General features: G+C 47.5%; 1 protein-coding gene and 1 pseudogene across 2 annotated transcripts in view; both read right to left on the bottom strand.

Moving 5' to 3' along the window:
* Positions 1-26,313, bottom strand: part of EVA1C (eva-1 homolog C) — a 102,712-nt gene that overhangs the window by 52,014 nt on the left and 24,385 nt on the right. Inside the window, exons 2-3 of one of the 2 annotated variants that reach the window (XM_002830637.5) lie at positions 9,777-9,973; positions 5,559-5,682 (exon numbers count right to left, since the gene is read on the bottom strand). The exons of the other annotated variant lie outside the window; for it this stretch is intronic. Coding sequence (XP_002830683.3) covers positions 5,559-5,682; positions 9,777-9,973 — 321 coding nt within the window. The remainder of the gene's footprint in view (positions 1-5,558; positions 5,683-9,776; positions 9,974-26,313) is intronic. 2 annotated transcript variants of the gene reach the window in all.
* On the bottom strand, positions 6,874-7,599 carry LOC112130517 (histone demethylase UTY-like; annotated as a pseudogene).

The following is a 26,313-nucleotide window of genomic DNA, read 5'->3' as shown; positions in this document are numbered from 1 at the left end:
AGGACGGCAGGGGCCTGGGAAGGTAGAACCACGACTCTGCTTAAATGACAAGAGCAATGAAATCCCCGCCTCCTCATTTTATTAGGTTGGTGCAAAAGTAATTGTGATTTTTGCCATTAAAAGCAATGGGCAAAAACCGCGATTATTTTTGCACCAACCTACAAATGAGAGGGTTATGTGGGTCATTCTGCTTCTCTTCGATACAACAGTCACAAAAGCACATCACTGCCGAGACCAGCTCGGTCGGGGAGACCCTAACCCAGCGGCGCTAGAGGAATTAAAGACACACACGCAGAAGTACAGAGGTGTGGAGTGGGAAATCAGGGGTCTCACAGCCTCCAGAGCTGAGAGTCCCGAACAGAGATTTACCCACATAAATCATCACAGCAAGCCAGTGAGAAGCACTGTTTCCATAGATTATAGATTAACTAAAACTATTCCTTATGGGAAATAAAGGGATGGGCCGAAATAGAGGGATGGGCTCTGGCTAGTTAACCTGCAGGAGGAGCACGTCCTTAAGGCACAGATCACTCATGCTACTGTTTGTGGTTTAAGAACTCCTTTAAGTGGTTTTCCACCCTGGGTGGGCCAGGTGTTCCTTGCCCTTATTCCGGTAAACCCACAACCTTCCAGCGTGGGCGTCACGGCCATCACAAACATGTCACAGTGTTGCAGAGATTTTCTTTATGGCCAGTTTTGGGGCCAGTTTATGGCCAGATTTTGGGGGGCCTGTTCCCAACACATCACCAGCCACCTTTCCAAGGTGGGCAGAGGAAGGATCTGCCGCAATGGGAGTATTTTATTACTGACATTGCATACAATTGCCAGTGCATAGTGATGTTGAATCGTAGACAATCACTTTTATTTATTTTTATTATTTCTTTCTTTAGTAAATAGATCTCACCCTGTCATCTAGGTTGGAGTGCAGTGGTGAGCTCATAGCTCACTGTAACCTCAAACTCCTGGGCTCAAGCAATCCTCCCGCTTCAGCCTCCCAAGTGGCTAGGACTGCCGGTGCCTGCCATGATGCCGTGCTAATTTTTTTTTTTTTTTTTTTTTTTTTTTAGAGATAGGGGTCTCCCTATGTTACCCAGGCTAGTCTCTAATTACTGGCTTCAAATGATTCTCCTACCTTGGCCTCCCAAAATGCTGAAATGACAGGCATGACCATATCCTTTAGTCATTCATATCTTTAGCAGAGTGACTTGAATCAGCTTACTGAAATAATAGCTACCAAATGCTGAGCTCAACTCCATGGTCCTGTGCTAGTGTGTTACATACAACACTGTGTTTTCACAGTCTTATAACAGCCCTGTGCAGAAGAGACATAATCCCATGTTACAACTGAGTCCTAGAAAGTGTCCCTACACTGCCCAACACACAGCAGATACACAGCAGAAAGGAATATGAACGCAGAACTGCCTAAATCCAAGCCTTGCTGAAACCTGCGTTTCCTGAAGGGATGCAATTTGGGAGGTGAGATTTTGAGGAAGGAAACATAGTGCACATTAGGGAAAAGAAGGTTCCAGTGAGCCTTGCTGGTAAAAGAGCTTTCCATAAAGACAAACAAATTAACCCGATCAGCGGCATTTGCCAATTTCCCTGGTGTAAATATTCCCACCATGGCAGATTCCACAGAACACAGGCAGAGCTGGTAAGACATGTGCGTAACTGGCTCTCATCATAAGAACTGGCTCTGCACACCACAGGGTGCAGCAGTGCAGCCTTTGGATAATCACAGTGTGCTGCCCAGACTGGAACTGGGAAGTGAGGAGAAGAGCCTCAGGAGGTGTGAGAGATGCAGAAAAAGAGGCAGGAAGGTGTGGAGACAATCTCATTTCCACCTCCTAAACGGCAGTGCTCAGGTTTCTGGTGTTCAGGTTACATAGGGGCTCTGCCTCTCATCTGCTGTCTATGGGGCAGCCAGAGGGGCCTTATGACTTCATCACAGCACCCTCCCTGCTTAAATGCTGCCCTATAGATAGAGCCCCAACTCCTTCCTTGGCTCTGAGGGCTCAGGATCCCTACTCCAGCTCCCCAGCTGGTGCTCTCTCCTGCTGTCTTGGTGCTGTGCTCCTACCCTGTGACTGGCTGCGCCAATGCACCTGCAACCCCCAGCCACAGGCTTCTGTATGGAGCACTCTTTCTGTGCCCTCCATCCCTGCACTTCTCAGCTCCATCATCACTTGCTCCAAAAAGACTCCACTGAACCTCTAGTCGAGGTAAATTCCTCCTATGAGGCTGGGCACGGTGGTTCACGCCTGTGATCCTAGCACTTTGGGAGGCCAAGGCAGGCAGATCACTTGAGGTCAGGAGTTCAAGACCAGCCTGGCCAACATGGTGAAACCCTGTCTCTACTAAAAATACAAAAATTAGCCAGGTGTGGTGGTGCCTGCCTATAATCCCAGTTACTCAGGAGGCTGAGGCAGGAGAATCGCTTGAACCCAGGAGGCAGAGGTTGCAGTGAGCCAAGATCGAGCCACTATACTCCAGCCTGGGCAATGGAGTGAGACCCTATCTCAAAAAAAAAAAAAAAAAAAATTCTTCTATGAGCTGCTTCCATAGTACCAAGTGCCTCTCCACGAAGCCCTGACCCTACCTGGAATCTTGCACATATTTGTGTGAAACTCACAGTGAATATCAGGCCCCACAGGACTGGATAATCTGGTTACCAAGGACGTGCTCACCTGTGTCTCCCCAGTGCTGAGCACAGGACCTGGCCCCTGCTGGGTGAACATTTGCTCGGTGAATACATATTAAGCACCTGCTGCTCTGGGGTGACAATGCTGAACCACACAGAGTTCCTGGTCTCATCATGCTCACAATCTGATGCAGTGTGTGTGCAAATCATACACAAGCCACAAATAAGGTAAATCCAAATGATGATGCTGCTGTGAAGAAAATAAAATAGGATGCTGTGATAGAGAGGGATGGCAGGATGAAAGGAAGAGGTTTTTTATTGTTGTTTTTTGGACAGAGAAAGTCTCTCTTGAAAGGTGCTGTTTGGGGTGGAAATTACACAAGGAGAAGGAACCAGCTGTGTGAAGATCTCAGGAATGCTTGCTGGGTGAAGGAAGGTTGAGAAATACCCTGGAGGTGGTGTGGACACCACCCACGATAGAACCGCCATTCAGGGAATCTCTGTGGGATGCGAGTTCTCTTCATATTCCACTCCTGTGCAAAGTAGGGGCTTTGCTGAAATGATATGAATAAACCAGACGAAACCTCACACGATAGTCATGGGGCTGTGGCTCTGCACTGACTTATCCGAGGTTCGGTCAATTTTACAAAGGCCATTTGACTTCTCTTAGAGGCTGGTTTTTCTCAATTTATTATGAAACATTTCAAACATATAGAAAATGTGAAAGAATATCACAACCAGCAGTCATATTCCCACCACCTCAGGTCTCCAATTGTTAACATCTTGAACAAGGGCTTTTTTTTTTTTTTTTTTTTTTGAGACGGAGTCTCGCTCTGTCACCCAGGCGGGAGTGCAATGACGTGATCTCGGCTCACCGCAACCTCTGCCTCCCGGGTTCAAGCGATTCTCCTGCCTCAGCCTCCCTACTAGCTGGGATTACAGGCATGCGCCACTATGCCCAGCTAATTTCATATTTTTAGTAGAGACGGCGTTTCTCCATGTTAGCTAGGCTGGTCTCAAACACCTGACCTGAGGTGATCTACCCGCCTCAGCCTCCCAAAGTACTGGGATTACAGGCATGAGCCACCGCGCCCAGCCAAGGGCCACTTTTTAAAGGGCAATATTTTATACCATGGAAGGTGGGAAGTGGAGAACAGAAAAAAAAAGAAGGCGAAGCTAATGGCAGTCAAGCGTATCTTCAAGGCCATGCATGACACAGTCATCTGTGAGATGCAGCGGTTGGAGGGAAGTGAGGAAGAACACTGAGATCTTGATGTGATTTCCTGAGCCTGTTGACTGAGGCAGGCGGTGATCCCAATGCCTGGGGGCGGAGGGAGGGTGGACAGGGGTCACGAAGGGAGTTCAGGCGGTTCTGAATGGCTGGGCCTGCTTGTAGGTATTTGCAATTGTCTGTACGTGTGTGTGAGCATGTATGATAGTGTGAGTGAGTGTGACAGCTTGTATGTGTTTGAGTGTGTATAATGGGGTATAAGGTTGTGTTAGTGTGTGCCTGTGTGTGATGATGTCTGAGAGGTGTGTGTGAGGAGCGTCTGTTATGTGCTGTGAAAGTGTGAGTGCCTTTGCATGTGCTGTGTTAGAAGAGCACAGGGCAGTTTTGACGTATCTGGGCCCTGGCAGGGAAAGGGTTTGACAGAAGCCTGCATATCTGCTGAAGAGATCGGGGGGTTTCTCCCCAGATGTGTACCTGAAACCATAGTACAAGTGTGGCCTGACCTCTCTCCACATAAGTCTGGCACCTAGGCCACCAGGGTCTCGGGGAACACTGGGCTCTAGGGCGGGAGCTAACAGACAACAAAATGCAAAAAGTGAAAACAGTTGTGTTGGGTGGCAGGGAGGAGGTTTAAAAATGCTTAACTCGACCAGGTGTGATGGCTCATGCCTGTAATCCCAGCACTTTGGGAGGTCAAGACGGGTGGATCACCTGAGGTCAGGAGTTCAAGACCAGCCTGACCAACATGGCGAAACCCTCTCTCTATTAAAAATACAAAATTAGCCAGGCGTGGTGGTGCATGCCTGTAATCCCAGTTACTCGGGAAGCTGAGGCAAGATAATTGCTTGAACCCGGGAGGCGAAGGTTGTGGTGAGCCGAGATTGCCCATTGCACTCCAGCCTGGGCAATAAGAGCGAAACTCTGTCTCAAAAAAAAAAAAAAACGCTTAACTTCTCATTTTTGGGTTAAACACACTGCTATCGTTTCTTTGCAACAAGGTGTGCAAGAACCTCTAATGCCACAGTGACCTATGATTTATCTCAGGCAGGCTCTTGGCGCCTGGAAGTGTGACCCACCCACGGAAGATGGATTATTTTTGGCCATCACAAAGCTGATGCATGTTAGAAATGGCAAAAGTCAATGGAGAAAAGAACAAGAACCAGAATAAAAGAGATTGCTCCAGCCATATCCCCTCTCATTCTCCTGGGGAACAAGGAGCCCCTGCTGTGGGTGAGGGTGGGAGGAGCCGGTTCTTAAAGATCTGAAGCAGTGGGTGCAGGTGGCAAGTGGGCCACTGGGCCTCAAGGAAAAACAGGCAGCCCTCAATCTCAGCACAAGACACCTATGAAAATCAGAACCAGCTCCTCACTTTGAGGAACAGCAATTGCAGTCTCTCACCACCCGAGAGTTGTAGCATCAGTACAACTGAGTTTTACATATTGGAAAGGATTTTTAAAATTCAGGCATTTGTAATAAAATGAAGGCACGTGCAGACTCACACACACAAAATCTCTCTCTCTCTCTTTCTTTCTCTGTCTTTAAAAAACTGGGTAGGATGGAGCCCAATGTTTCTATTAATGAGTTTCAAAGTTGGACAAATGCCAACGGGCAGAGAATTTTGACCAGGAGTATGAAGGAAACAAGAACCACACCCCAAACACACTGTCCCCCTCCGAAGTTACTTACTAGGTTGGCATTTAAAGGAGACCAGGAGGTATTTACTGCTTCCTGGACAAAGGTCAGGTCCAAAAACACGGCTATTGACCAGGAGGTGGCAGGCCCGCTGGTTCTGGCATTCGTCCAGCACCTTCTAGAAGGAGAGGGTAGAAAAGGGAGAGGCTTGAAAACTGCTCACAGTGACTGCCAGACCCGAACCTGGGCTGCTATGAGCTCTGCAAAGGGAAGGACGCCTCCCCACCTGGCCAAGCTGTGTCTAAGGCCGAAGAGCATACACGTGGGTGATTGGGTTAGCTCCCTGTCTCCCTGCTCTTTCTCCTGAAAAGAAACCTGATCCAATAGTACCAGGCTCCTGGGAAAACTAACCTCTGATCCACCACTACTGGTGCGGCTGCTGATACTTTCAGCAAAGGCACTGACTGCCGAGGCTCCAGGGGGCCCAAAAGAGGTCAGAGTACTTTCAGATATTGGGGTGCAGGGGACTTCAAGGTCCCCTTTGAGCGGGGTCCCCTAGCTTTAAGCTTAGAGAGCTGTGACCATCAGGATTCACAGTCCTGGCCTTTCATCCTTAAACAGCCCCACACAGGACACAGGAGAGCTGTGCATCGGGGAGCCCTTGGGGACCCAAACCCTTTCCAGCTTACGAACCATCCACAGGCCAAAAAATAAAAATTACAAAGCTGATTCCCACCCTCATCAAACTCAAGAGGATGAGACCCACTTCTCCCTTGGGGAGCAGTTTTCTTAGTGGAATACTCAGACTTTCTGTTGCGCATTGGGAGTAAAGGCTTTCCTTCAAATCTCAATCTCGCTCTCTCTCCTGATTTCTTCTAGGCAGCTCCTTCGTTTTTAAGGCATCTGCTCTGTGGAAGCTCACAGAACACCCTCCTCCAGGTCCTGTTAAGGCTCAGCTTTTTGCTGCTGTTCTCTAGGTCCTCGTTCCCAAATGGAACAAGTCCTGCCTGTGATAAACACAGAGGTCCTGAACTTGGGTCTGGTTAAAACAAAAACAAAAAGGACATCAAGTACAGTTAAAAAAAAAAAAGTTCCCAAGAATCTGCTTATTACTTTAGGTTTGAATTTAGTGCAGACACATGAGCCTCTCTGAGTCACCATGTTCTCATAGTAGCTCATGGAATATCTCTGTGAAGAATGCTGGCCCTGCCAGGTATCCCCCATTCTCTCAGGGGCCCAGCAGATGTGTCTCAATCAGAAAAAAATACCCGAGAAACCCCTCAGATCCCAGAAGGTGCATCTTTCAGATGACTGCATGTGGCATGGCCAAAGGTCATGGTGAAATGACTCGGCCCACAGATGTCACCGGAGGGCTCCGCTGTTACAACCACAGAGCAGACCCCAGGGCAGGGCTATTTCCAAACTATGTCATGAGCTGGAAAATACAGAGAGGGGGACTTCCTGTTGACAGTCAAGGGATGGATCAGCTGTGGTCTCCTGTGTGGACGTCTCCCCATGTTAAGCAACCTCCATCTGAGGCAGCACCTTGCCTGGGCTCCGAGTGCAGCTTAAAAGACACAAAAGAAGGCTGGGTGCAGTGGCTCACACCTGTAATCCCAGCATTTTGGGGGGCCGAAGCGGGCAGATCACCTGAGGTCAGGAGTTCAAGACCAGCCTGACTAACATAGTGAAACCCTGTCTCTACTAAAAGTACAAAAATTAGCCAGGCGTGGTGGTGGGCGCCTATGATCCCAGCTACTCGGGAGGCTGAGGCAGGAGAATTGCTTGAACCTGGGAGGCAGAGGTTGCGGTAAGTCAAGATTGCGCCATTGCACTCCAGCCTGGGCAACAAGAGTGAAACTCCGTCTCAAACAAACAAACAAAAAAGACACAAAAGTAAAGGACTTCTTGACCTCTGGTTGAAAGAGTAGCACATGGGGATGTTTCTGGCAAACAAACCCTCCCAACAACGTCAGAACTGTGTTCACAAATGCTAACCTGTCGGCCTGGTTATAGAACATCCTCTTCCCTCAGGGGTATCTGGCAGAGGCAGGTACCCGTGGAATGGTGCAGGTGGTGCCCATGCTCTAGTGTATGCCAAGAGTTCCTACTTTTACAAAGTAGCCACTTTGAAAAAATGTTGGTACTGGCCAACATTCCTTTTATGCACCCAGGAGGGCAGCAGGTAGCCTGGGATCCAAGGATGGATGGCCAGGGCAGGTGGCTGAGAAATGGGGGTAGGTCAAGAGGGATGTAGCTCCTGGGGTGGCGCCCAATGAAGAGAATTAGGGGTAGGGTGGGTGCTATGGCTGGAATGTTTATCCCCTCCAAAACTCATACTGAAATGTAATTGCTGCTGTAACAGTAACAGTATTAACAGGTGGAGTCTTTAAGAGGTGATTAGACCATCAGGCCTCCACCCTCATGAATGGATTAATACTGTTTTTTTTGTTTTGTTTTGTTTTGTTTTTTTCAGGAGTAGGTTGTTAGAGTGGCACTAGGCTTGTTATAAAAGGCAAGTTGGCCCTCTCTCCTTCTCTTGCCCCTTCCATTCTTCTGCCACATGAGTACCAGCGTTCTCCAACCCTCTAGAGGATGTAGTGTTCAAGGAGCCATCCTGGAAGTAGAGACACCAAACCTGTGGCGCCTTGCTCTTGGACTTCCCGACCTTCAGAACAGTGAGAAATCAATGTCAGTTCCTTATGAATTACCCAGGCTCAGGTACGCTGTTATAGCAGCACAAAAAGAACTAAGACAGTGGAGCACACAGGGAAAGCAACTTCTTGTCTCCTGAAGAAACATTTTGTCTCTCCTCAAGGTATAGAAACCATGTCACGGGGAGTCATTCAAACACATTCGTTTTGGCTACTCAGTTGGTGTGTTTCACCAATCACCTAAATACCCAGATACTACCATGCTTGGAGTGGAAGCAAGGGATGGTGTGAGAAATAGAAAAATTCTTACATCATCACATTAGTTTTGCGTCTCCTGTTTGGGCCTTAGGGAGAGCTATGCAGCATTAAAGCTACTCTTATATCTCCTTAGTTCTAGCAAATTTATCTTCATCCGTATTTCCTATGGTCGACAAAATCAAACAGACTTCCAACTTTCCACCTGCTCCAAACTCCCTGCTTTAAATGTATTCATATGGAACTTGGGAGGCATAAAAAAAAAATCCAAGGCCAAGTGACTCAGTAATCCTGGTCAACTAGTTACATATGTTAGGGGCCAGGCATGGTGAAGTAGAAGTTGCTCAGATGATTGAAAGCCATGCACAGTCTAAAACCATCATTGAAATATTAGTTTGACCTTCTCCTATACCAAATCTTTCCCTAAATATGCCAACCACAAAAAGAATGACTTAAACCACACCTCTCCCAATTCCTGGTACTCTCTAGTAGAAGGAAAGAGTCAGTAAAGGCTGCCTAAAATAGCTCCAAGCAAGAATGACATGATTATCTACAACTGAAGAAGCAAACCATTAAAAAGCACAAGGCAGTTACTGATATTAAAGATATTTCGTTCCTTGAATACATTTTCTTTTTTTTTGAGATGGATTCTTGCTCTGTTGCTCAGGCTAGAGTGCAGTGGCACGATCTCAGCTTACTGCAACCTCCGCCTCCTGGGTTCAAGTGATTCTTTCTTCTGCCTCGGCCTCCCAAGTAGCTGGGACTACAGGTGCATGCCACCATGCCCGGCTAATTTTTGTATTATTAGTAGAGATGGGGTTTCACCATATTGGCCAGGCTGGTCTTGAACTCCTGACCTCATAATCCACCCACCTTGGCCTCCCAAAGTGCTGGGATTACAGGCATGAGCCACCATGCCCAGCCCTTTGAGTACATTTTCTAAAAAGTTGGTTATGACTTCAGATGTCTGCCTCAAAGAGATACTTGTGGTTTCCATTAAAGAACCTACCTTCCCTTTCTACAGGAGTATTTATGGAAGATGTGGGCCTGGAGGTTGGAATCCATTCTGGTTGTACTTTGCTATACTGAAGTAAGGAGTAAACCTACAAATAAATTCATATTGAAGTGTACAAAGGGGGCTCTACAATAGGTAGGAATTCTATTTAGTTTTGTTGGGTAACAAATCCTTTGAGAAGCAAATAATAGCTCACCTACAAAACTGGTGATCTGTATAAATTGGGATTTTTCATGGATCAGTTTTGCTTGGACTGAACTATATAATCACAAATATATTTATACCCAGAGACAGAGAAAGAGTGTGTGTGAAACTGTATCATCTTAACATGTCTACAAAAGGCAATACCTGGAAGGTGGTGGCTGCCACACAGGTTAAGCTGTCTTCCCTCTGGGAGGCAGGCTTCTGGGAACTACACATTTGGTAATCTTGCCCATAAAATGCCGATTGGACACTTATCGTAGAATGCCGAGGGCACTGTAGATTCAAATAGTCCCCATCACAGGCATAGGTGGTGTGGTTTTGCAGGAGTTTGGTTAGGTAACCTGGAAAATATTTAGTCGAGTTACAAGAGGCCCAGGAACCCACCACTTCTCCATGGGTTTGGGGACAGGAGGACGTTGGTTCCCTTGGGGAAGGGCTGTTCAGTCAACAACATGTGGGATGGGGCCTCCCTAGCAGCTCTGGTGCAGAGGTCACCAAACCAGGCCCAGAGGTGGGGCACAGGAGCCCATGTCAGCTTTCATGTTGATATGGAAGGGAGGCAGGGGAGTGCTGGGTAGAGAAGGGTGGGGTCCCTGGCGAGGGCTCCACCCTCGGGCTTGTGCCCATAGACCTTAGTGAGAACAGGCACTCCTGTTTTCATGTCCAAATGTTGCATTTTCCAAGACTACTCTGGCCTGCCATGACCCCCCATCCTGTGCCCATAAAAAACCCAAGACCCTAGTGGGCACAGACACAAGTGGCTGGACGTCGAGAGGAGCAGAGAAGCAGAAGAGCACACTGACAGACACCAGCAGATGCTGGCAGGCTTTCGACAGCAGGGCGATGTAGAATTCAGTCGGGGGCGGTCAGAGGAGAGTCTGGCTGCTGGGCAGCCCGACTCTAGGGGAAGACCACCTTCCCACTCCATCCCCCTTCTGGCTCCCCATCCATCTGAGAGCCACCTCCTCCACTCAATAAAACCTTGCACTCCTTCTCCAAGTCCATGAGCGATCTGATTTTTCCAGTACACTAGGGCAAGAACCTGGGATACAGAAAGCCATCTGTCTTTGTGATAAGGCAGAGGGTCTAATTGAGCTGATTAACACAAGCCGCCTGCAGACGGCAAAACTGAAGGAGACCACTGTAACACATGCCCACTGGGGCTTCGGGAGCTGTAAACACCCAATTCTACATGCTGCTGCGGGGTCAGAGCCCAAAAACGCTCCCCATGACCTGCCCATCTGCATGCCCCCTCTAGGGGTTTGAGCAGCAGGGTACTGAGAAGCGAACCATGCCCCTGTCACATGCCCTGCAAGGGGGATAAGGGAACTCCTCCTGTTTCAATGTCTGGGTCAGAAACCTTGGTCTGGGATGGCCCACTGAATGGTTTGGAGGGCTCTTTCCCCTTCAGGAAGCACTAAGGTATTGGCCAGGAGCCAAGGAGTCCTGAAGCACCTTTATAAACCAGGACAAAAATCGGGGTGAGTGTCCCCTGGATGTGTGGATGCCCATCCTGAGGGAGGCTTTCATTTGCTCATCTCCCACTAGTGAGGCCATGCCTTATTGGGATGAGAGGATGCAATTTCATTTCAAGAAATCACTCTTGGCTCTGTCTTGCTGCTGGAGAGGAAAGACAGGCAGGGTGCCCTGGGCAGAGAAGGGGCCTGCTCCGAGGGCGTGGTGCAGGGAGGCGATGGTGGGGCTCTGCTGTGGGTTGAATGGTGTCCCCTCAAATTCACGTTCATCAGGAACCCCAGAATGTGACATTTGGAAATAGGATGGTTGCAGATGTAATGAATTAAGTTGGTGACATACTGGAGTAAGGTGGGCCCTTAACACCATATGACTGGTGTCCTTATAAGAAGAAAAGAAGAGACACAGAGGGAAGACAGCCATGTGCAGCTGGAACGATGCATCTGAAGCCAAGGAATACCAAGTGTTGCCAGCCACCACCCAAAGCTGGAAAAGGCCAGGAAGGATTCTTCCCTAGAACCTTCAAAGGCAGCACAGCCCTGCCAACACCTGGATTCAGACTCTGGTCTCCAGAACTGTGAGAGGATGAATTTCTGTTGTTTTCAGCCACCCAAGCTTAGGAAATGGGTTGCAGCAGACTGGGAATAAGACAGGCAGCCAGTCAGCCTCTGTGGAATTCCCAGGCAGCTTGCAGGAGCCACACTGGGCCCTGGGCTCTGAGGAGCTCTGAGGCCCAGCAGGCGCAGGGGCCTAAACTATTTCTCGGCAAGGAGGAAGGAAGGTTCATCCAGAATGTAGATCCCCTTCCTCCTTCTCACACCTCACGAGGTCACAGTGAGGCGGCTGGGAGAAGAGCCAGGGACTTTTCACTGAGGTGTGTGGGAGACAGCTTGGCAGCCCTTGGCCTCTGAAGGGAGGAGGTGGCGTGAAGGAGGGCAGCTTTGGAACTTCCCAATTCCTGCTCAATGACCTGTGTGTAAAGTATTCCTGTTTAGGTTTCAAAATCCTCTCAGAAACATAATTATCAGAAAATCCAGGCGCCCAATCCAGCTCCCTGGCCTTCCCTGAAATCTGAAGTCAAAGGGGCTGAGCCAGCCTGCCCTGGGGTCCTCACGCCCACCAGTCCAGAGTGGTCTCTAGAGGAAGGCTACAGACACTTCCTGGCATACTCATCCAGACGTTAGCTGTCTTGCTGAAACTCCTTTTTTCACCCTTGAAAACCACTGGAAGAATGGCCAAGAACCCAGCTATCTTGAGTAAGTTCACTTAGAGAAGCAAAATCTAACATGAGTGACAAAACGGACACTGGCACCAGGAGTGTGGGTCAGAGTCCTGCCCCTTGGAACTACATCATCGCTTGCAGAGTGTAGGCACCACCCAGGCACCAAGAGACCAGGCCGAGACCCCTCAGTGGCCCTGGGCCTCTGGTCAGTGTCTTCCTGCCTGGCACACAGGCAGGCCCTCATAAAACAATGAGGACTGAAAATTCCAGCCTTCTTGGTGGGTTCTCAGCACCCTGTCATGAGCCACACCCTGCCCCAGGGAACTCAGGGTCACCCTGATGCTACCCCTAGGCCAGTGCCCCTTCTGAAGTGCCCCAGGCTGGCACCCCTATACTTAGATCTCTTCAGCCTCCTCATGAAAACCTTCTTGTCCATCACCCCAGCATTCCCCAGACTGTGCTAAATGAGCAGCTGACCACACGTCAAATCAATTTTCAGAGTTTGCCTTCGGTTTAATATTCACGGCTTATCCAAAATACCTTGTCACTATAGCTAGATGAAAAAAAATGACAAGGCTCCGGAGAAGCAGAGCCACAAGATGGAAGATACCTGGGTCCCAGGTTCATGAGGAGAGGAGCTGCCTGTGCCCCAGATGTCACATGAGTGGGAATGAAACTTCTGCTGCGTTTAGACCATTACCTTTCTTCACTCTGTCACATGGTCTATCCCCGCTAAACAGAACTTGACCTCCGCCAGCCCATTTACATCAAGACCTGTACGTGCAGTGCAGTGGCCCGAGCCTCCAATCCATACAACCGGCCTTATCATATTCTTATTCTGAGAGTGGTGTTCTGGGGGCAGAAGCTCAGTGCTTAGAATTGACTAATGCCAGATCCTTCAGGCGCTTTGCACTTTGAAGTCTATCAGTCCTAGCATATTCCAAGTACAAAGAAGACACTTCAGCAGTACAGCCTGCCCTACACTGTTCAATTCCTTCTTCAAAAACCTAGGCCCGGCCAGGCGTGGTGGCTTACACCTGTAATCCCAACACTGTGGGAGGCTGAGGCGGGCAGATCACCTGAGGTCAGGAGTTCGAGACCAGCCTGGCCAACATGGTGAAATTCCATCTCTACTAAAAATGCAAAAAATTAGCCGGGTGTGGTGGCACGCCCCCGTAATCCCAGCTACTCTGGAGGCTGAGGTGGGGGAATTGCTTGAACGCTGGAGGCGGAGGCTGCAGTGAGCCGAGATCGTGCCACTGCACTCCAGCTAGGGAAACAGAGCGAAACCCCATCTCAAAAAAAAAAAGAAACCTAGGCCCACATCCAGACAATGGAATGTTATTTAGTACTAAAATGAAATGAGCTATCAAACCACAAAAAGACATGGAGAAACCTTAAATACATATTCCTAAGTGAAAGAAGCCAATCTGAAAAGGCTGGGTACTGTCTGATTCCAACTGTATGACGTTCTGGATAAAGCAAAACTATGGAGACAGCGAAAATCTCCATGGTTGCCAGAGGTCAGGAGAAAGGAGGAATGAATTGGTGGAACACAGAGGATTTTTTGGGCAGTGAAACTACCCTGTGTGATACTACAATGGTGGATCCACGTCATTGTCCATACGTCCAAACCCATGCAACATACAACACCAAGAGTGAGCCCTCGTGTAAACTATGGACTCTGGGTGGTAGTGATGTGTCAATGTAGGTTTACTGATTATGACAAATATTGCACTCAGGTTTGATATTGCCAGTGGGGGAAGCTGCGCATGTGTGTGTGTGTGGCAGGTGGAGTAGAGGTTGATGAAAACTCTGCACTTTTTGCTCCATTTTTCTTTCTTTCTTTTCTTTTCTCTTTCTTTCCTTTTCCTTCTTTCCTTCCTTCCTTCCCTCCCTCCCTCCCTCCTTTCTTTCTTTCTTTTCTTTTTTCTCTCTTTCTTTCTTTCTCTCTCTCTTTCTCTTTCTTTCTTTCCTTTTTTCTCTTTCTTTCTTTCTTTTTTCTCTTTCTTTTCTTTCTTTCTCTCTCTCTCTTTCTCTTTCTTTCTTTCCCCTTTCTTTTTTTCTTTCTTTGTCACCCAGGCTGGAATACAGTGGCAAGATCTCAGCCCACTGCAACCTCCACCTCCCAGGTTCAAGCAATTCTCCTGCCTCAGCCTCCCAAGTAGCTAGGATTACAGGCATGCACCACCACGCCCAGCTAATTTTTTTGTATTTTTAGTAGAGACGGGGTTTCATCATGTTGGTCAGGCTGGTCTCAAACTCCTGACCTCGTGATCTGCCCGCCTCGGCCTCTCAAAGTGCTGGGATTACAGGTGTGAGCCACAGCGCCTGGCCTCTGCTCCATTTTTCTATGAACCTAGAACTTCTCTAACACATTAAGTCTATTTAAAAGGAAAAAAAAATCCCTATCCCCTCGGCCCCAGGATAGCATTACCTATGGGAGGAGAGGAGCTAGCGTTAGGGAGGGGAGAACGAGGAGCTCGGGCGAGCTGGCCATGCCCTGTTCCTTGATCTGATGGCAGGCATGTGCTTTACTTTGTGAAAGCTCACCCAGTTATCCACTTTGGATATGTAAACAAAAATGTTTAAGAAAACTTCACCTGCAGTTATCTGACCTACACTTTTAAACAATAAAGAAAGCCTAGGCGTCATGGAGCCTTGGGTAACTCGTGGAGCAAGGGGGTGCGGAATGCCTTCTGTAGCCAGCCTCAGTCCCACGAGGATGGGCTGCTGGGTGACAGCAGGACAGGCTCATGAGAACCAGCCATCGCCCAAATGCTCTGGTCCTCCAGGGTGCCTGCCTATGCCCCATTCTGTTTGGTCCACAGTGCCAAAAGGTCAGGAAGAAGGACAATTAGAACAACCCCATGGTTTCAGCAACACGGAGGCCATCAAGAACCATTTTGAAACCATATGGGATGGGGGGTGGGGACAGAAGCTTGTCTGGAAAAGGTTGAAAAGTGAGTGGAGGGGCCAGGCGCGGTGGCTCACACTTGTAATCCCAGCACTTTGGGAGGCTGAGGCAGGTGGATCACCTGAGATTGAGAGTTCAAGACCAGCCTGACTAACATGGAAAAACCCCGTCTCTGCTAAAAATACAAAATTAGCCGGGCGTGGTGGCAGGTGCTTGTAATCCCAGTTACTAGGGAGGCTGAGGCAGGTGAATCACTTGAATCTGGGAGGCAGAGGTTGCAGTGAGCTGTGATTGCGCCATTGCACACCAGCCTAGGCAACAAGAGCAAAACTCCATCTCAAAAAAAAAAAAAAAAAAAAAGAAAAAAGAAAAGTGAGTGGAAGTTAAAAAAGTCAAAGATGGTCCACACGTGGTAGGCAGAGTAACGGCCCCCAAAGATGCCCACAGGCCTTAATCCCCAGGACCAGTGATTATGTTACCAGACATTCGTGGTAAAAGGGACTTGGCAGATGTGATTAAGTTCTCAAAAAAAAAAAAAAAAAAGAGAAACATAGCTGTAAGAACTGATGTTCAGGGAGAGATTTTTAAATAATTGTGATTGAGTTAAAGTGAAAGAGGCTTGTGCATATATGTATGTGTACAGATAAATACATATGCAGATGACCCTTAGATCATATGTATTAGATTTCTTTCTTTTTTTCCCCCCCCAAAACGAAGTCTCCCTTTGTCACCCAGGCTGGAGTGCAGTGGCGCGATTTCGGTTGACTGCAACCTCCACCTCCCTGGTTCAAGCACTTCTCCTGCCTCAGCCTCCAGAGTAGCTGGGACTACAGGTGCCCGCCACCATGCCCGGCTAATTTTTCTTTTTGGCCAGGCTGGTCTGGAACTCCTGACCTCAAGTGATCCACCCACCTCAGCCTCCCAAAGTGCTGGGATTACAGGTGTGAGCCACTGCGCCAGGCTCATATGTATTAGATTTCTTACCGTGGGTTATGGTCCGACAAGTTTGAAGGGGGATATTGTCAAGAGACGGCTCAAAATGATGAACCACAGGCTCCAAGCTAAGTATAAGAAAGGAAATGAGCACAGAAGAGGGGAGGGGCCCAAGGGACCAGCGATCCTGATGAGGTCCAGCAAGGTCAGAGTGAGGGAATCACACAGCAGGCTGGAAAGGCAGGAGGCTGTGTGTTTGTTTGTTTGAGGAGTGATTTCAAGGTGGATTTGCAGGTTATGGAAACATCCAGGAGTGGCCATGGAAGGAGCTAGAAGTGGTTGGTGGAGAAGGCTGCTGGAAACAAGGATGCCAGGACTGAGAGTGAAGATGTCCTGTGGACCAGGCGTCTCCCAGGATGAAGGTAGGAAGTGGGGTGGAGCAGGAGCCAGCTGCCAAGGTTGTCCTTAAACAAAAAGCAGATGACAGATGAGCTGCTCCCAATCTCACGCCCCTTCCAGCATGCTCCTTTCCCGGTAGGCAAGCTCATGCATTCCAGTGTGCTGGGCAGAGTCATGCCACTGAACTTCCCACACCTTGGTTTCTTGGCTGGTTGAAGAGAGATCCTTTTTAAAGAACAACTAGTAATGCAGCTGTTTATTAACGATTCCCTCCTGGTCAAATTAGCCATCATGTTGAATCAGTCAAAACTGCTTTATTTCTTAATAGTTTCAGCCAGAGCTTTTACAGTCTAACTCTATTTGTGGGCAAGTATTTGTTATCTTGGAAGACGGCAGTTGTGCACACTCTGTTAAGAAGTCAGTCCTGGAATCTATTAGAGCCTGGAGATGCTCTGTTGATCCTTGTTAAACTGGTGAGGAGAGGAAATGGGAGGATGTGGACTCTTTTTTTTTTTTTTTTTTCTGTCACCCAGGCTGGAGTGCAATGGCACAATCTCAGCTCACTGCAACCTCCGCCTCCCAGGTTCAAGCAATTCTCCTGCCTCAGCCTCCCGAGTAGCTGGGACTACAGGCACGTGCCACCACACTTGGCTATTTTTTTATTTTTAGTAGAGACGGGGTTTCACCATGTTGGCCAGGCTGGTCTCGAACTCCTGACCTCAGGTGGTCCTCCCGCCTCAGCCTCCCAAAGTACTGGGATTACAGGCGTAAACCACCATGCCCAGCTGGATGTAGACTCTTCTTTATCAGTTTCACATCGCTCAGGGATCTTGGTGCAGCTCATGTGTAACTCCAAAATACTCTTCCCTGGTGAATCCTCCCACTGTGTTATCAGCAGAAACTCTTATAGCTACTGCCATGGTTAAAACCTTCCTCAAAGGAGTATCCTGAAAGGTTTGGGTTGAGCAAATCTTAGAACAGCTTAGATCAAAGTTCTTAGGTTTTCATTTTTTGAATACAGATGAAGAGTTCACGACATGAACCCCTAAGAGCGGCGGGAGCTCTCCTCTGTCTTCTGAAAGACACAAGGAAGTCCTTCTTGGGATCGTCATCCTCATCACATTTACAGAGAAAATCCGTTAATATTCAAATAATCCAGTGACTATAGAAAGACCAGTGCGAGAGGAAAATAAATCTTGGGGCCCCATACTTGCTAAGCCAAAGGGAACAGTCAAGCTGGGAACTGGGTTGCACAAACCTGCCTCCTATTTGGTTCCTAACTAAGACGGCTACAAAGATAAAAAGCTACATACATCGCTCACCTTTTGCCCACAAGGAGATTCCTTGCAGGCCCCAAGATCTTTACTTGAAAACATTTCTGTTGAATTTCACCCTGGCAATGTCAATTGATAGCTTATCCACAGATGCGGGACAGAACAGGACAGAACTCAAAGTCATCCTTCTGCTCGCCTGAGACAAATGTATATCTGATTGCTTCCTCTGCCCTATTGTTTACGTTATCCTACGTAAAATTGCAGATTCCCTTAGCCAGACAAGTGACAGCATGAATGACTATTTCCTCTACTCACCCTCCTATGAAAATTGTATATTCCCCCAATATCCATCCTTTCCCCTTTAAATATTGAAGCCCTCAAAATTATCTTTGGAGAAAGGCATAGACCTGTCTCCCTGGTGGGTGTCCTTAACTTTGGCAAATAAACCCCCTAAAATGATTACAACTTGCCTCAGTCATTTTCATTTATTTATATCAGAATGATGTAAATAACTGATTTTCAAAGAATCATGGTATGTTCTACAGGAACACACCCAAAGTGTTCTATAGGAGTGTGATATTGTGAAATATATATTTGATCTTTCACGTGTTTCCCTCCATACAACTCGTAAAACCCTTAGAATCTCCAAAGTGACGTGTTTTTGTATGCTAATAAGTTGACTGATGGCTGGCAGCCCCTAGCTAGCTTCAGGATGGGGACTGGTCCCTGGAAAGACCAAGGCAAGATTAAAGAGTTGGGACTTTGAGCCCAACCCCAACTTCCAGGGAGAGGAGAGGAACTGAAGGTTATATTGGTCACTAATGGCCAGTGATTTAATCAATTGTGCCTATGTAATGATGCTTCTATAAAAATCCAAAAGAACTGGGTTTGGAGAGCTTCTGGATAGCAGAACATGTACAGGTTTCTGGAGGTCAGGGCACCCACGGTGGGCATAGAAGCTCCGCACTCCTTCCTTCATCCCTTTCCCTATGTGTCTCTTCATCTGTATCCTTTGTAATAACCTTTATAATAAACTGATAAACATAAGTAAACTTCCCTAAAGTTTTTCTGTGAGCCACTCCATATTGATGGAACCCAAGGAGGGGGTCATGGGAACCTCAACTTGAAGCTGGTTGTTCAGAAGTTCTGGAGGCCCAGACTGTGACTGCTGGAAGAAGGGCAATAGTCTTGGGGACCAAGCCTCAATCTGTGGGATATGATGTTATCTCCAGGTAGATGGTGTCAGAATTGAATTGGAGTATACCCAGCTAGTATTTGCTGCAGAATTGATTGTTTGCTTGTTGGTGGGGAGGAATCCCCAAATATTTGGTCACAAAAAATATTCTGTGTTGATTGTTGTTGAGTGAAAGAATAGAGAAAGTACTTTGAGTTTGTGTGTGTGTGTGTGTGTGTGTGTTTTCACACAATTGGTGTCAGAAGTGGGAGTTGCTGGCTGTGGCCCTATCTCATAGAAACATGTGCTTTGGGAAGAGAAAGAATGAGAGGATGGAGGATAAGAGACCTTTGATTCCTGGATGGTCGCATGGTCACCCATGGTATGAAGTCACAGCTGTGCTGCACTCCGTTACTAAAGGTGAAAGTTACCACTGGAATTTGGAGACAGATCCAACTCTTGGGAAGTTGGTTCACTGGATGTGCAAGGAAATGCAAACTAATAATAAAGAAGTGAAATATTCAATCCTTTGATTATTGTTATCTGTAATAGCTAAAATAAAAATAAAAGAGAGCACTAGGGATTAGGGTGTATGACTGTGATAGCCACCTCTTGGAATTGGTGGCTTCATGTTTTGCTGTGATGATTAAATGATATAGTGGGCATAAGCATCTTTTTTTTCCTTTACCATAAACCACTGCACATCTCTAAGGTATTACAATTATACTGTAAGGGTTTTTTTGTTTGTTTTTTGAGACGGAGTTTCGCTCTTCTTGCCCAGGCTGGAGTGCAATGGCGCAATCTTGGCTCACCGCAACCTCCGCCTCCTGGGTTCAAGAGATTCTTCTACCTCAGCCTCACAAGTAGCTGGGAATTACAGGTGCTTGCCACAAAGCCTGGCTAATTTTTTTGTATTTTTAGTAGAGACAGGATTTCACCATGTTGGTCAGGCTGATCTCCAACTCCTGACCTCAGGTGATCCACCTGCCTAGGCCTCCCAAAGTGCTGGGATTGCAGGCATGAGCCACTGTACCCTGCCATGTACTGTAAATCTTAAAGAACACTAAATAACATAGAGCTTCCATTGGTACAATGCTGAACAATCCAGCTCTAATCAAATTACACTCGTGGCCAGCCCTCTCAGCTCTGGGCACCTTGATGTAAAGTAGACAGCTCAGAGACCAGTACATAGCCCCATGGCTGCCCTCAGTCCAGACATGTCACTGCTGAGCCTGGAGGAAAAGGGAACCCTCCCTCCCCACCCTTCCTCCTTCCTTCCCTCCCTCCCTCCCTCCTTCCCTCCCTCCCTCCCTTCCTTCCCTTCTTCCTTCCTAATAATTAAGATCTAAAAAGTTACTAGTATTTAGAAGAGGCCAAAAGAGCTGTACATTTTCCTTTCTTTCTTTTCTGAAGCCAGAGGCTTCCAATGCAGTCTGAGTTTCCTGAGGGTTGACGTTGCCTGAGTCACTCTGAGCACAGGATATAAGAATATCAGTCACTGGCCCCACATCGGTGTGCTAAAGTCCTGTAATCACTGGGGGCCAATTTCACAATCTTACTTCTGGGAAGAGAAAGGAATTCAATTGCTACGTCCTTGCCTTCCCTCCCACCCTCTTTTTTTTTTTTTTTTTAATAACCTGCCACCCTCCACTTGGTTAGTGCTTTAGATAAAAGACCACACCCTTGTATTCACAAATAATAAAAGGTGTTTTTACATGTTTGAAGTCTTTTTCCAGAAAAAGATGTTCTTTTCTTTTGTGTTTGTGAATGCATTTAGAGAATTGGCAATGGCATGGGGTTGGGGGGTGGGGAGCCATGAGTCAGGGGTCCTGAGGGTACATGACCAGGGGCTCAGGACTGGCATTACACACCCAGGGGCATCAAGATCAAAAGATGAAGTTAGGTCTGAGTTTAAGTCCTTCCTCTAGTCCCAGGTGTGAGACTAAGAAGGTGAACCTGGAGGTTAATTGTGAAGAGAACTAGAGCCACCAGCCTGTTTCTTAGATATTTGGGAGGCTCCCAAGTTAGGGATGACCAAGGATAGCTATGACCACTCTTAAGTGATGAGCTCAGATCCTAGTCCTGAAACAAACCACAGAGGAGAGAAGGTAAACTGAGAGTCCAGACAAGGCAGAGACAATATGTTTTCTTCCTGAGCACACAGGAGTAGTATATTTCCCAGCCCGCCCTACTCCAATCTCTCCTTGTAGTATAGTGGGCCAGTGGAAAATTCTAGGCCATGGAAAGAGGGCAGAAATAATGTTTGCCACTTGAAGGTCTGGCCCTTGAGACCCCTTGTGACCCTCCACTACCTCTCTCTCCCCTGTCTGCTGTCACAAGTGTACAACAGAGGGGACAAGGACAGACTCTGAGGCCCCAGAAGACAGGGGTGGCACCAGATGGAAGAAACCTCATTCTGGGCTACACCTGGACTTTGAATTCTTGTAGTTAACATTGGTTTCTGATAGTCACCCAATTATCTCCCATCTTGTCACTTTTTCTCACTTCTTTTCCCTTTCTGTACACCAACCCTCTGATTCATCAAGCCCCATAATTTTCCCCCATATATTCGCATGTATTTTAAGTGGATTTTCGTATGTTGTTGCCCATTTATATATTTATATTTATGGATTTCAGATTTTTGTGGCTGTCTCAGCATTTGTCTACACATATCAATCCATTGTATGGGTTTCCAACTCCAAACAAAAATCCAAAGTCCCAATGCCACTGGGGCCCCTTCTGCTTCATCCAGCCTCATGCAACCTCATCTCCTGCCATTCTTCTGCTTGACTTCAGCCACAGTGCCTTCTTGTTTCTCGAAAATGCTAAGCATACTCTGACCTCAGGACCTTTGCTTTGACTGTCTCTCAGCCCAAAGCAGTCTTTCTCCAAACATCTGCTTTCTCCCTTCCTCCCTTCATTCAGCCTCTTGTACCAATGTGGCCTCATCAGTCAGACCTTTCCGGGTTGCTCTGCAAGACAGCACACCTCCTGCCCCACACCCCTGACTCTGCTGTATCTTGCTACATAGAGACCTGTTGCCTGTTTCTCCCCTTTGGGATGTAAGCAAGGACTTTGCTTTATTTATTGCTATATCTCCAGCAGCTAGAAGGAGTTTGTCATATAGCAGTATGTCATCATATAGGAAAATGAAGAGTTCTTTTTTTTTTTTTTTTTTTTTGAGAGGGAGTTTCACTCTTCTTGCCCAGGCTGGACTGCAATGGCACCATCTCGGCTCACTGCAACCTCTACCTCCTGGGCAGAAGCGATTCTCTTGCCTCAGCCTCCTGAGTAGCTGGGATTACAGGTATGTGCCATCACACCTGGCTCATTTTTTGTACTTTTAATAGAGATGGGGCTTCTCCATGTTGGTCAGGCTGGTCTCAAACTTCCAACCTCAGGTGATCCGCCCGCCTCGGCCTCCCAAAGTGCTGGGATTACAGGTGTGAGCCACTGCGCCTGGCCCAATGAACAGCTCTTGAATGAATGACACAGTGAAGAAGACTACCAGAGCAAGAGCAGATCAAAAGTGAATAATTGAGTAGTAGGTTCTAATTAATCCTCATCAGCAACCAACATAACCCGGGGCTTATAGATTTCTCTATGTAATATGCTACATGCACGTCTACAGAAAGAGAGAGAGAGAGAAGCACATCAGTCAACCAATTTTAAAAAGTTACTCTAAATGTGCTGTGTTGGTCTTGTATTACAATCTTTAGATTACACTATTTTATTTCAAACAGGACGGGTAGAAACTTCTTCAGGCCTTTTCAACCAAAGGCCTTCAATCCTATAAAAATGAACACCTTGTTCTTTGACCAAGTACCAACCTTAGAAAGTTATGCAGCGAACACCATCTGAATTAGATTAATTTAAAAGTAACTGGATCAATCCCCCTTTACCCCAAGCAACTAAACGGAACAATTTTCTTTTCTTTTCTTCGGGATGCAGCGTAATCCTCAAACTGCAGAGCCACTTGGCGATGAAGCCAGGATCGCAGTGCATTTGATAACTTAACGCAATTTTTTACTAGCACTTAAAACTCAGATATGAAATCTATACTTGATCTTTTCTGCTTGGAATTGGCCAGATTAGTGGTTCTGCCCCCACATACAACAAAGGGCTCTCAGAAACACTCAGGGTCGCTAACCAATCGGAAGAACCAACAGAGCTGCACCGCCTTCCACCCCAGCCGCTTAGACAGTCTTTCAACTCTGCCCACTTTGAGGATGTGTAGGATGATCAAGGTAAGCATGATACCTACCTTAACTTCAAGGTAGAAATTAAGGCTTGAGGGCACTTATTTGGTGCCTTATTCAGTTAATTGGAAGATTATATGGTAATTTCACTGCTCATAATAATTAAACTTTTTTTTTCACTTTAGGGATGATAATGACATTTAGAGAGTAGCACTATAAACCTCAAAAATCTATTTTGAAGATGATTGGATTTAGGAGCAGGACAGGTTTACTGTACACTTGACCAAACATGCTTTGTTCCCCCAAAGCAGCAAAAAAGCCAGAGCCTGGAAGTTTCTAAAACTTGAAGCAGATGTAAATGGCAAATCCAAAAAGCTGTGCCTAGAGAACAGGTCAGGTGACCGGCTGTATCTCTTCCAGCCTCCCCAGTGGCTCGGTGGAGGATTTCGGACAGGTCTCTCAGTTTCCCCTTCTTTGGTTTCACCTCAGAATAAGGGGAAGTCACAGCATTTCTTCCTTTGTATTTCACAGAAACACAGGAGGTTGGATTGACAGTCAGCAAATGTAAAGAAATACGGGCGCCCACACGGCAATTATGCTGGCCTGGCCTCAAGCTTCATATTCACCCTTAATTGATTCCCTGGCACACTCGCCAGTGACCTGGCTCTGCTTCACCGAATGGCCCCAAGGGCCCACGCTTTCTTCATTCTCCTGTAGACCCTTTATTCACTCCCCCTCATCCTTCCTTTGCTGACGGTGGTCGCTTCGGACTGCCCCAATCTTTTTTTTTTTTTTTGAGATGTAGTCTCGCTCTGTTGCCCAGGCTGGAGTGCTGTGGCAAGATCTCAGCTCACTGCAACCTCCGCCTCCCGGCTTCAAGCAATTCTCCTGCCTTGGCCTCCCAAGTAGCTGGGATTACAGGCATGCGCCACCACGCCTGGCTAATTTTTTTTTGTATTTTTAGTAGAGACGGAGTTTCACCATGTTGGCCAGGCTGGTCTCTAACTCCTGACCTCAAGTGATCCGCCCGCCTTGGCCTCCCAAAGTGCTGGGATAACAGGCATGAGCCACCGAGCCTGGCCTCAATCTTATGCTTACTATTCTTAATCTGTTGCCTCATTTTATAGCCACAGCTCAGGTGACAGCTGAGGGATTACATTCGTCTGTCTCTGAGCCTCTAAGACTTCTATTTTCTTCACCACCCTCCAGGAATCCTTTTTTCTGGCTTTTGGTTGCTGGCCATCTCCTGGACGGTTCAGTTGAAAATCTGACCTCCAGTTCATTGGTGCATCTACAATCAATCCTCATTACCTGCAGATTCTGTAGCTGTAAATTCACCTACTTGATAACGTTTATTTATAACCCCTAAATCAATACCAGCGGGGCTTTCCTGGATGTGCGCTGGGTGATGAAGAGGTTGAGTGGCTGCTATGCATGGTCCCAGCAGAGCTCCATCGATGAACCTCTGCCTTTTGGTTTCAGCTCTTATACCATAAATGAATGCCCTTTTCTTGGTCGTTTTGGGTTTTTTTTTTTTTTTTTTTTTTTTGAGACAGTCTCACTCTGTCACCCAGGCTGGAGTGCAGTGGCGTGATTGCAACCTCTGCCTCTCGGGTTCAAGTGATTCTCCTGCCTCAGCCTCCTGAGTAGCTGGGACTACAGGCAGGTGCCACCACACCCAGCTAATTTTTGTATTTTTAATAGAGATGGGGTTTCGCCATATTGGCCAGGCTGGTCTCAAACTCCTCACTTCAAGTGATACACTGCCTTGGCCTCCCAAAGTGCTGGGATTACAGGTGTAAGCCACCACACCCAGCCAGGGTTCTCTTAAATGTAATGGAAAGAGGAGAATTGGAATGGCAGAGAGAGAAAACTAGGACCCTGCATGAATGAATCAAGTTGAGTTGGAGAGAAACTGTATTTATAGGAAAGTTAAGGCTCTGAGTTTGGAGGCCAAGCAGGGTGGGGGTGAGCAAAGCTGTGGGAAAGAAAGCAAGGCTTCAAAAAACAGCTGCTCCTCCTTGATAGACGCAGAGCGGAAACAGGAAAGACCGGGGGCCGTGCGGTGTTATTTGTAGCACTTGAATAGCTTGGCTCTTAGAGTCCCAAGGCCTCCAGCTAGTGATCCACAGATGCTATTAGAGGGCAAAAGTGCTGCTGCTTCCTCATTTATCACCAAGAAGACCCGGTACAGCTCTGGCCTTAAGGACAAGTTAGTCAATTGCTTGTTGTATGTCACGAGATGAACGCTGGGAGAGAGGAAACACAGGGTGTGTAGGGAGAGGGCAAAAACGGCTACATCTGACCCACCCCAGAGATGAGGAAGGCTTCCAGGTGGGAGGTGACGCCAGGTGGTAACCAGCTGGAAATGACTTTCAAGTAGCAGGGACAGGTGTGCAAAGGCTCAGAGGGAGCTTCTCCGGGATCAGCAGAGCTCGACTGTAGGGTTTGAGGCTGTCACAGAGGCTGGAGAAATAAGCAGTGCCTTGCTAAGAAGTCTGAATTTTAACCTGAAGGGACACGGGAGCTACTGCAGGCTGGTAAGCAGGGGGTGATGCTGGTTGGATTGCAATGCAGAGAAACCCTGGGTTGGCCTGCGTCTGATGGACTGTAGAGACCTTTGAAGAAATCAGGGTACAGGCAGTCCTCCGGGGGAGAAATGAGGAAGGTGCCAACTGAGACCACAGCAGTGGGCAAGGGTGTGAGAGGGATGGAAATTGAGATGAATTCATGACTGTTTGGCCTGTGCAGTCACACAGGGCCCCATGCTGAGAGGGACCCGGAGCTTGGCTTAATGCTCTGCTGTCACTGTCTTAAAATTCCTCCTCATTTTATGTTTGAATCTATATTTGTTTTGTTTTGTTTTGTTTTGTTTTCAGAAAGAGTCTCGCTCTGTCGCCCAGGCTGGAGTGCAGTAGCGCCATCTCAGCTCACTGCAACCTCCACCTCCCAGGCTCAAGTGATTCTCCTGCCTCAGCCTCCCAAGTAGCTGGGACTACAGCCACCTGCCACCATGCCCAGCTAATTTTTGTATTTTTAGTAGACAGTGGGTTTCACCATATGGGCCAGGCTGGTCTTGAACTCCTGACC

Source organism: Pongo abelii, chromosome 22, assembly GCF_028885655.2.
Source record: "Pongo abelii isolate AG06213 chromosome 22, NHGRI_mPonAbe1-v2.0_pri, whole genome shotgun sequence".
NCBI classification, from domain to species: domain Eukaryota; kingdom Metazoa; phylum Chordata; class Mammalia; order Primates; family Hominidae; genus Pongo; species Pongo abelii.
This window is presented reverse-complemented; position numbering and strand designations above follow the sequence as displayed.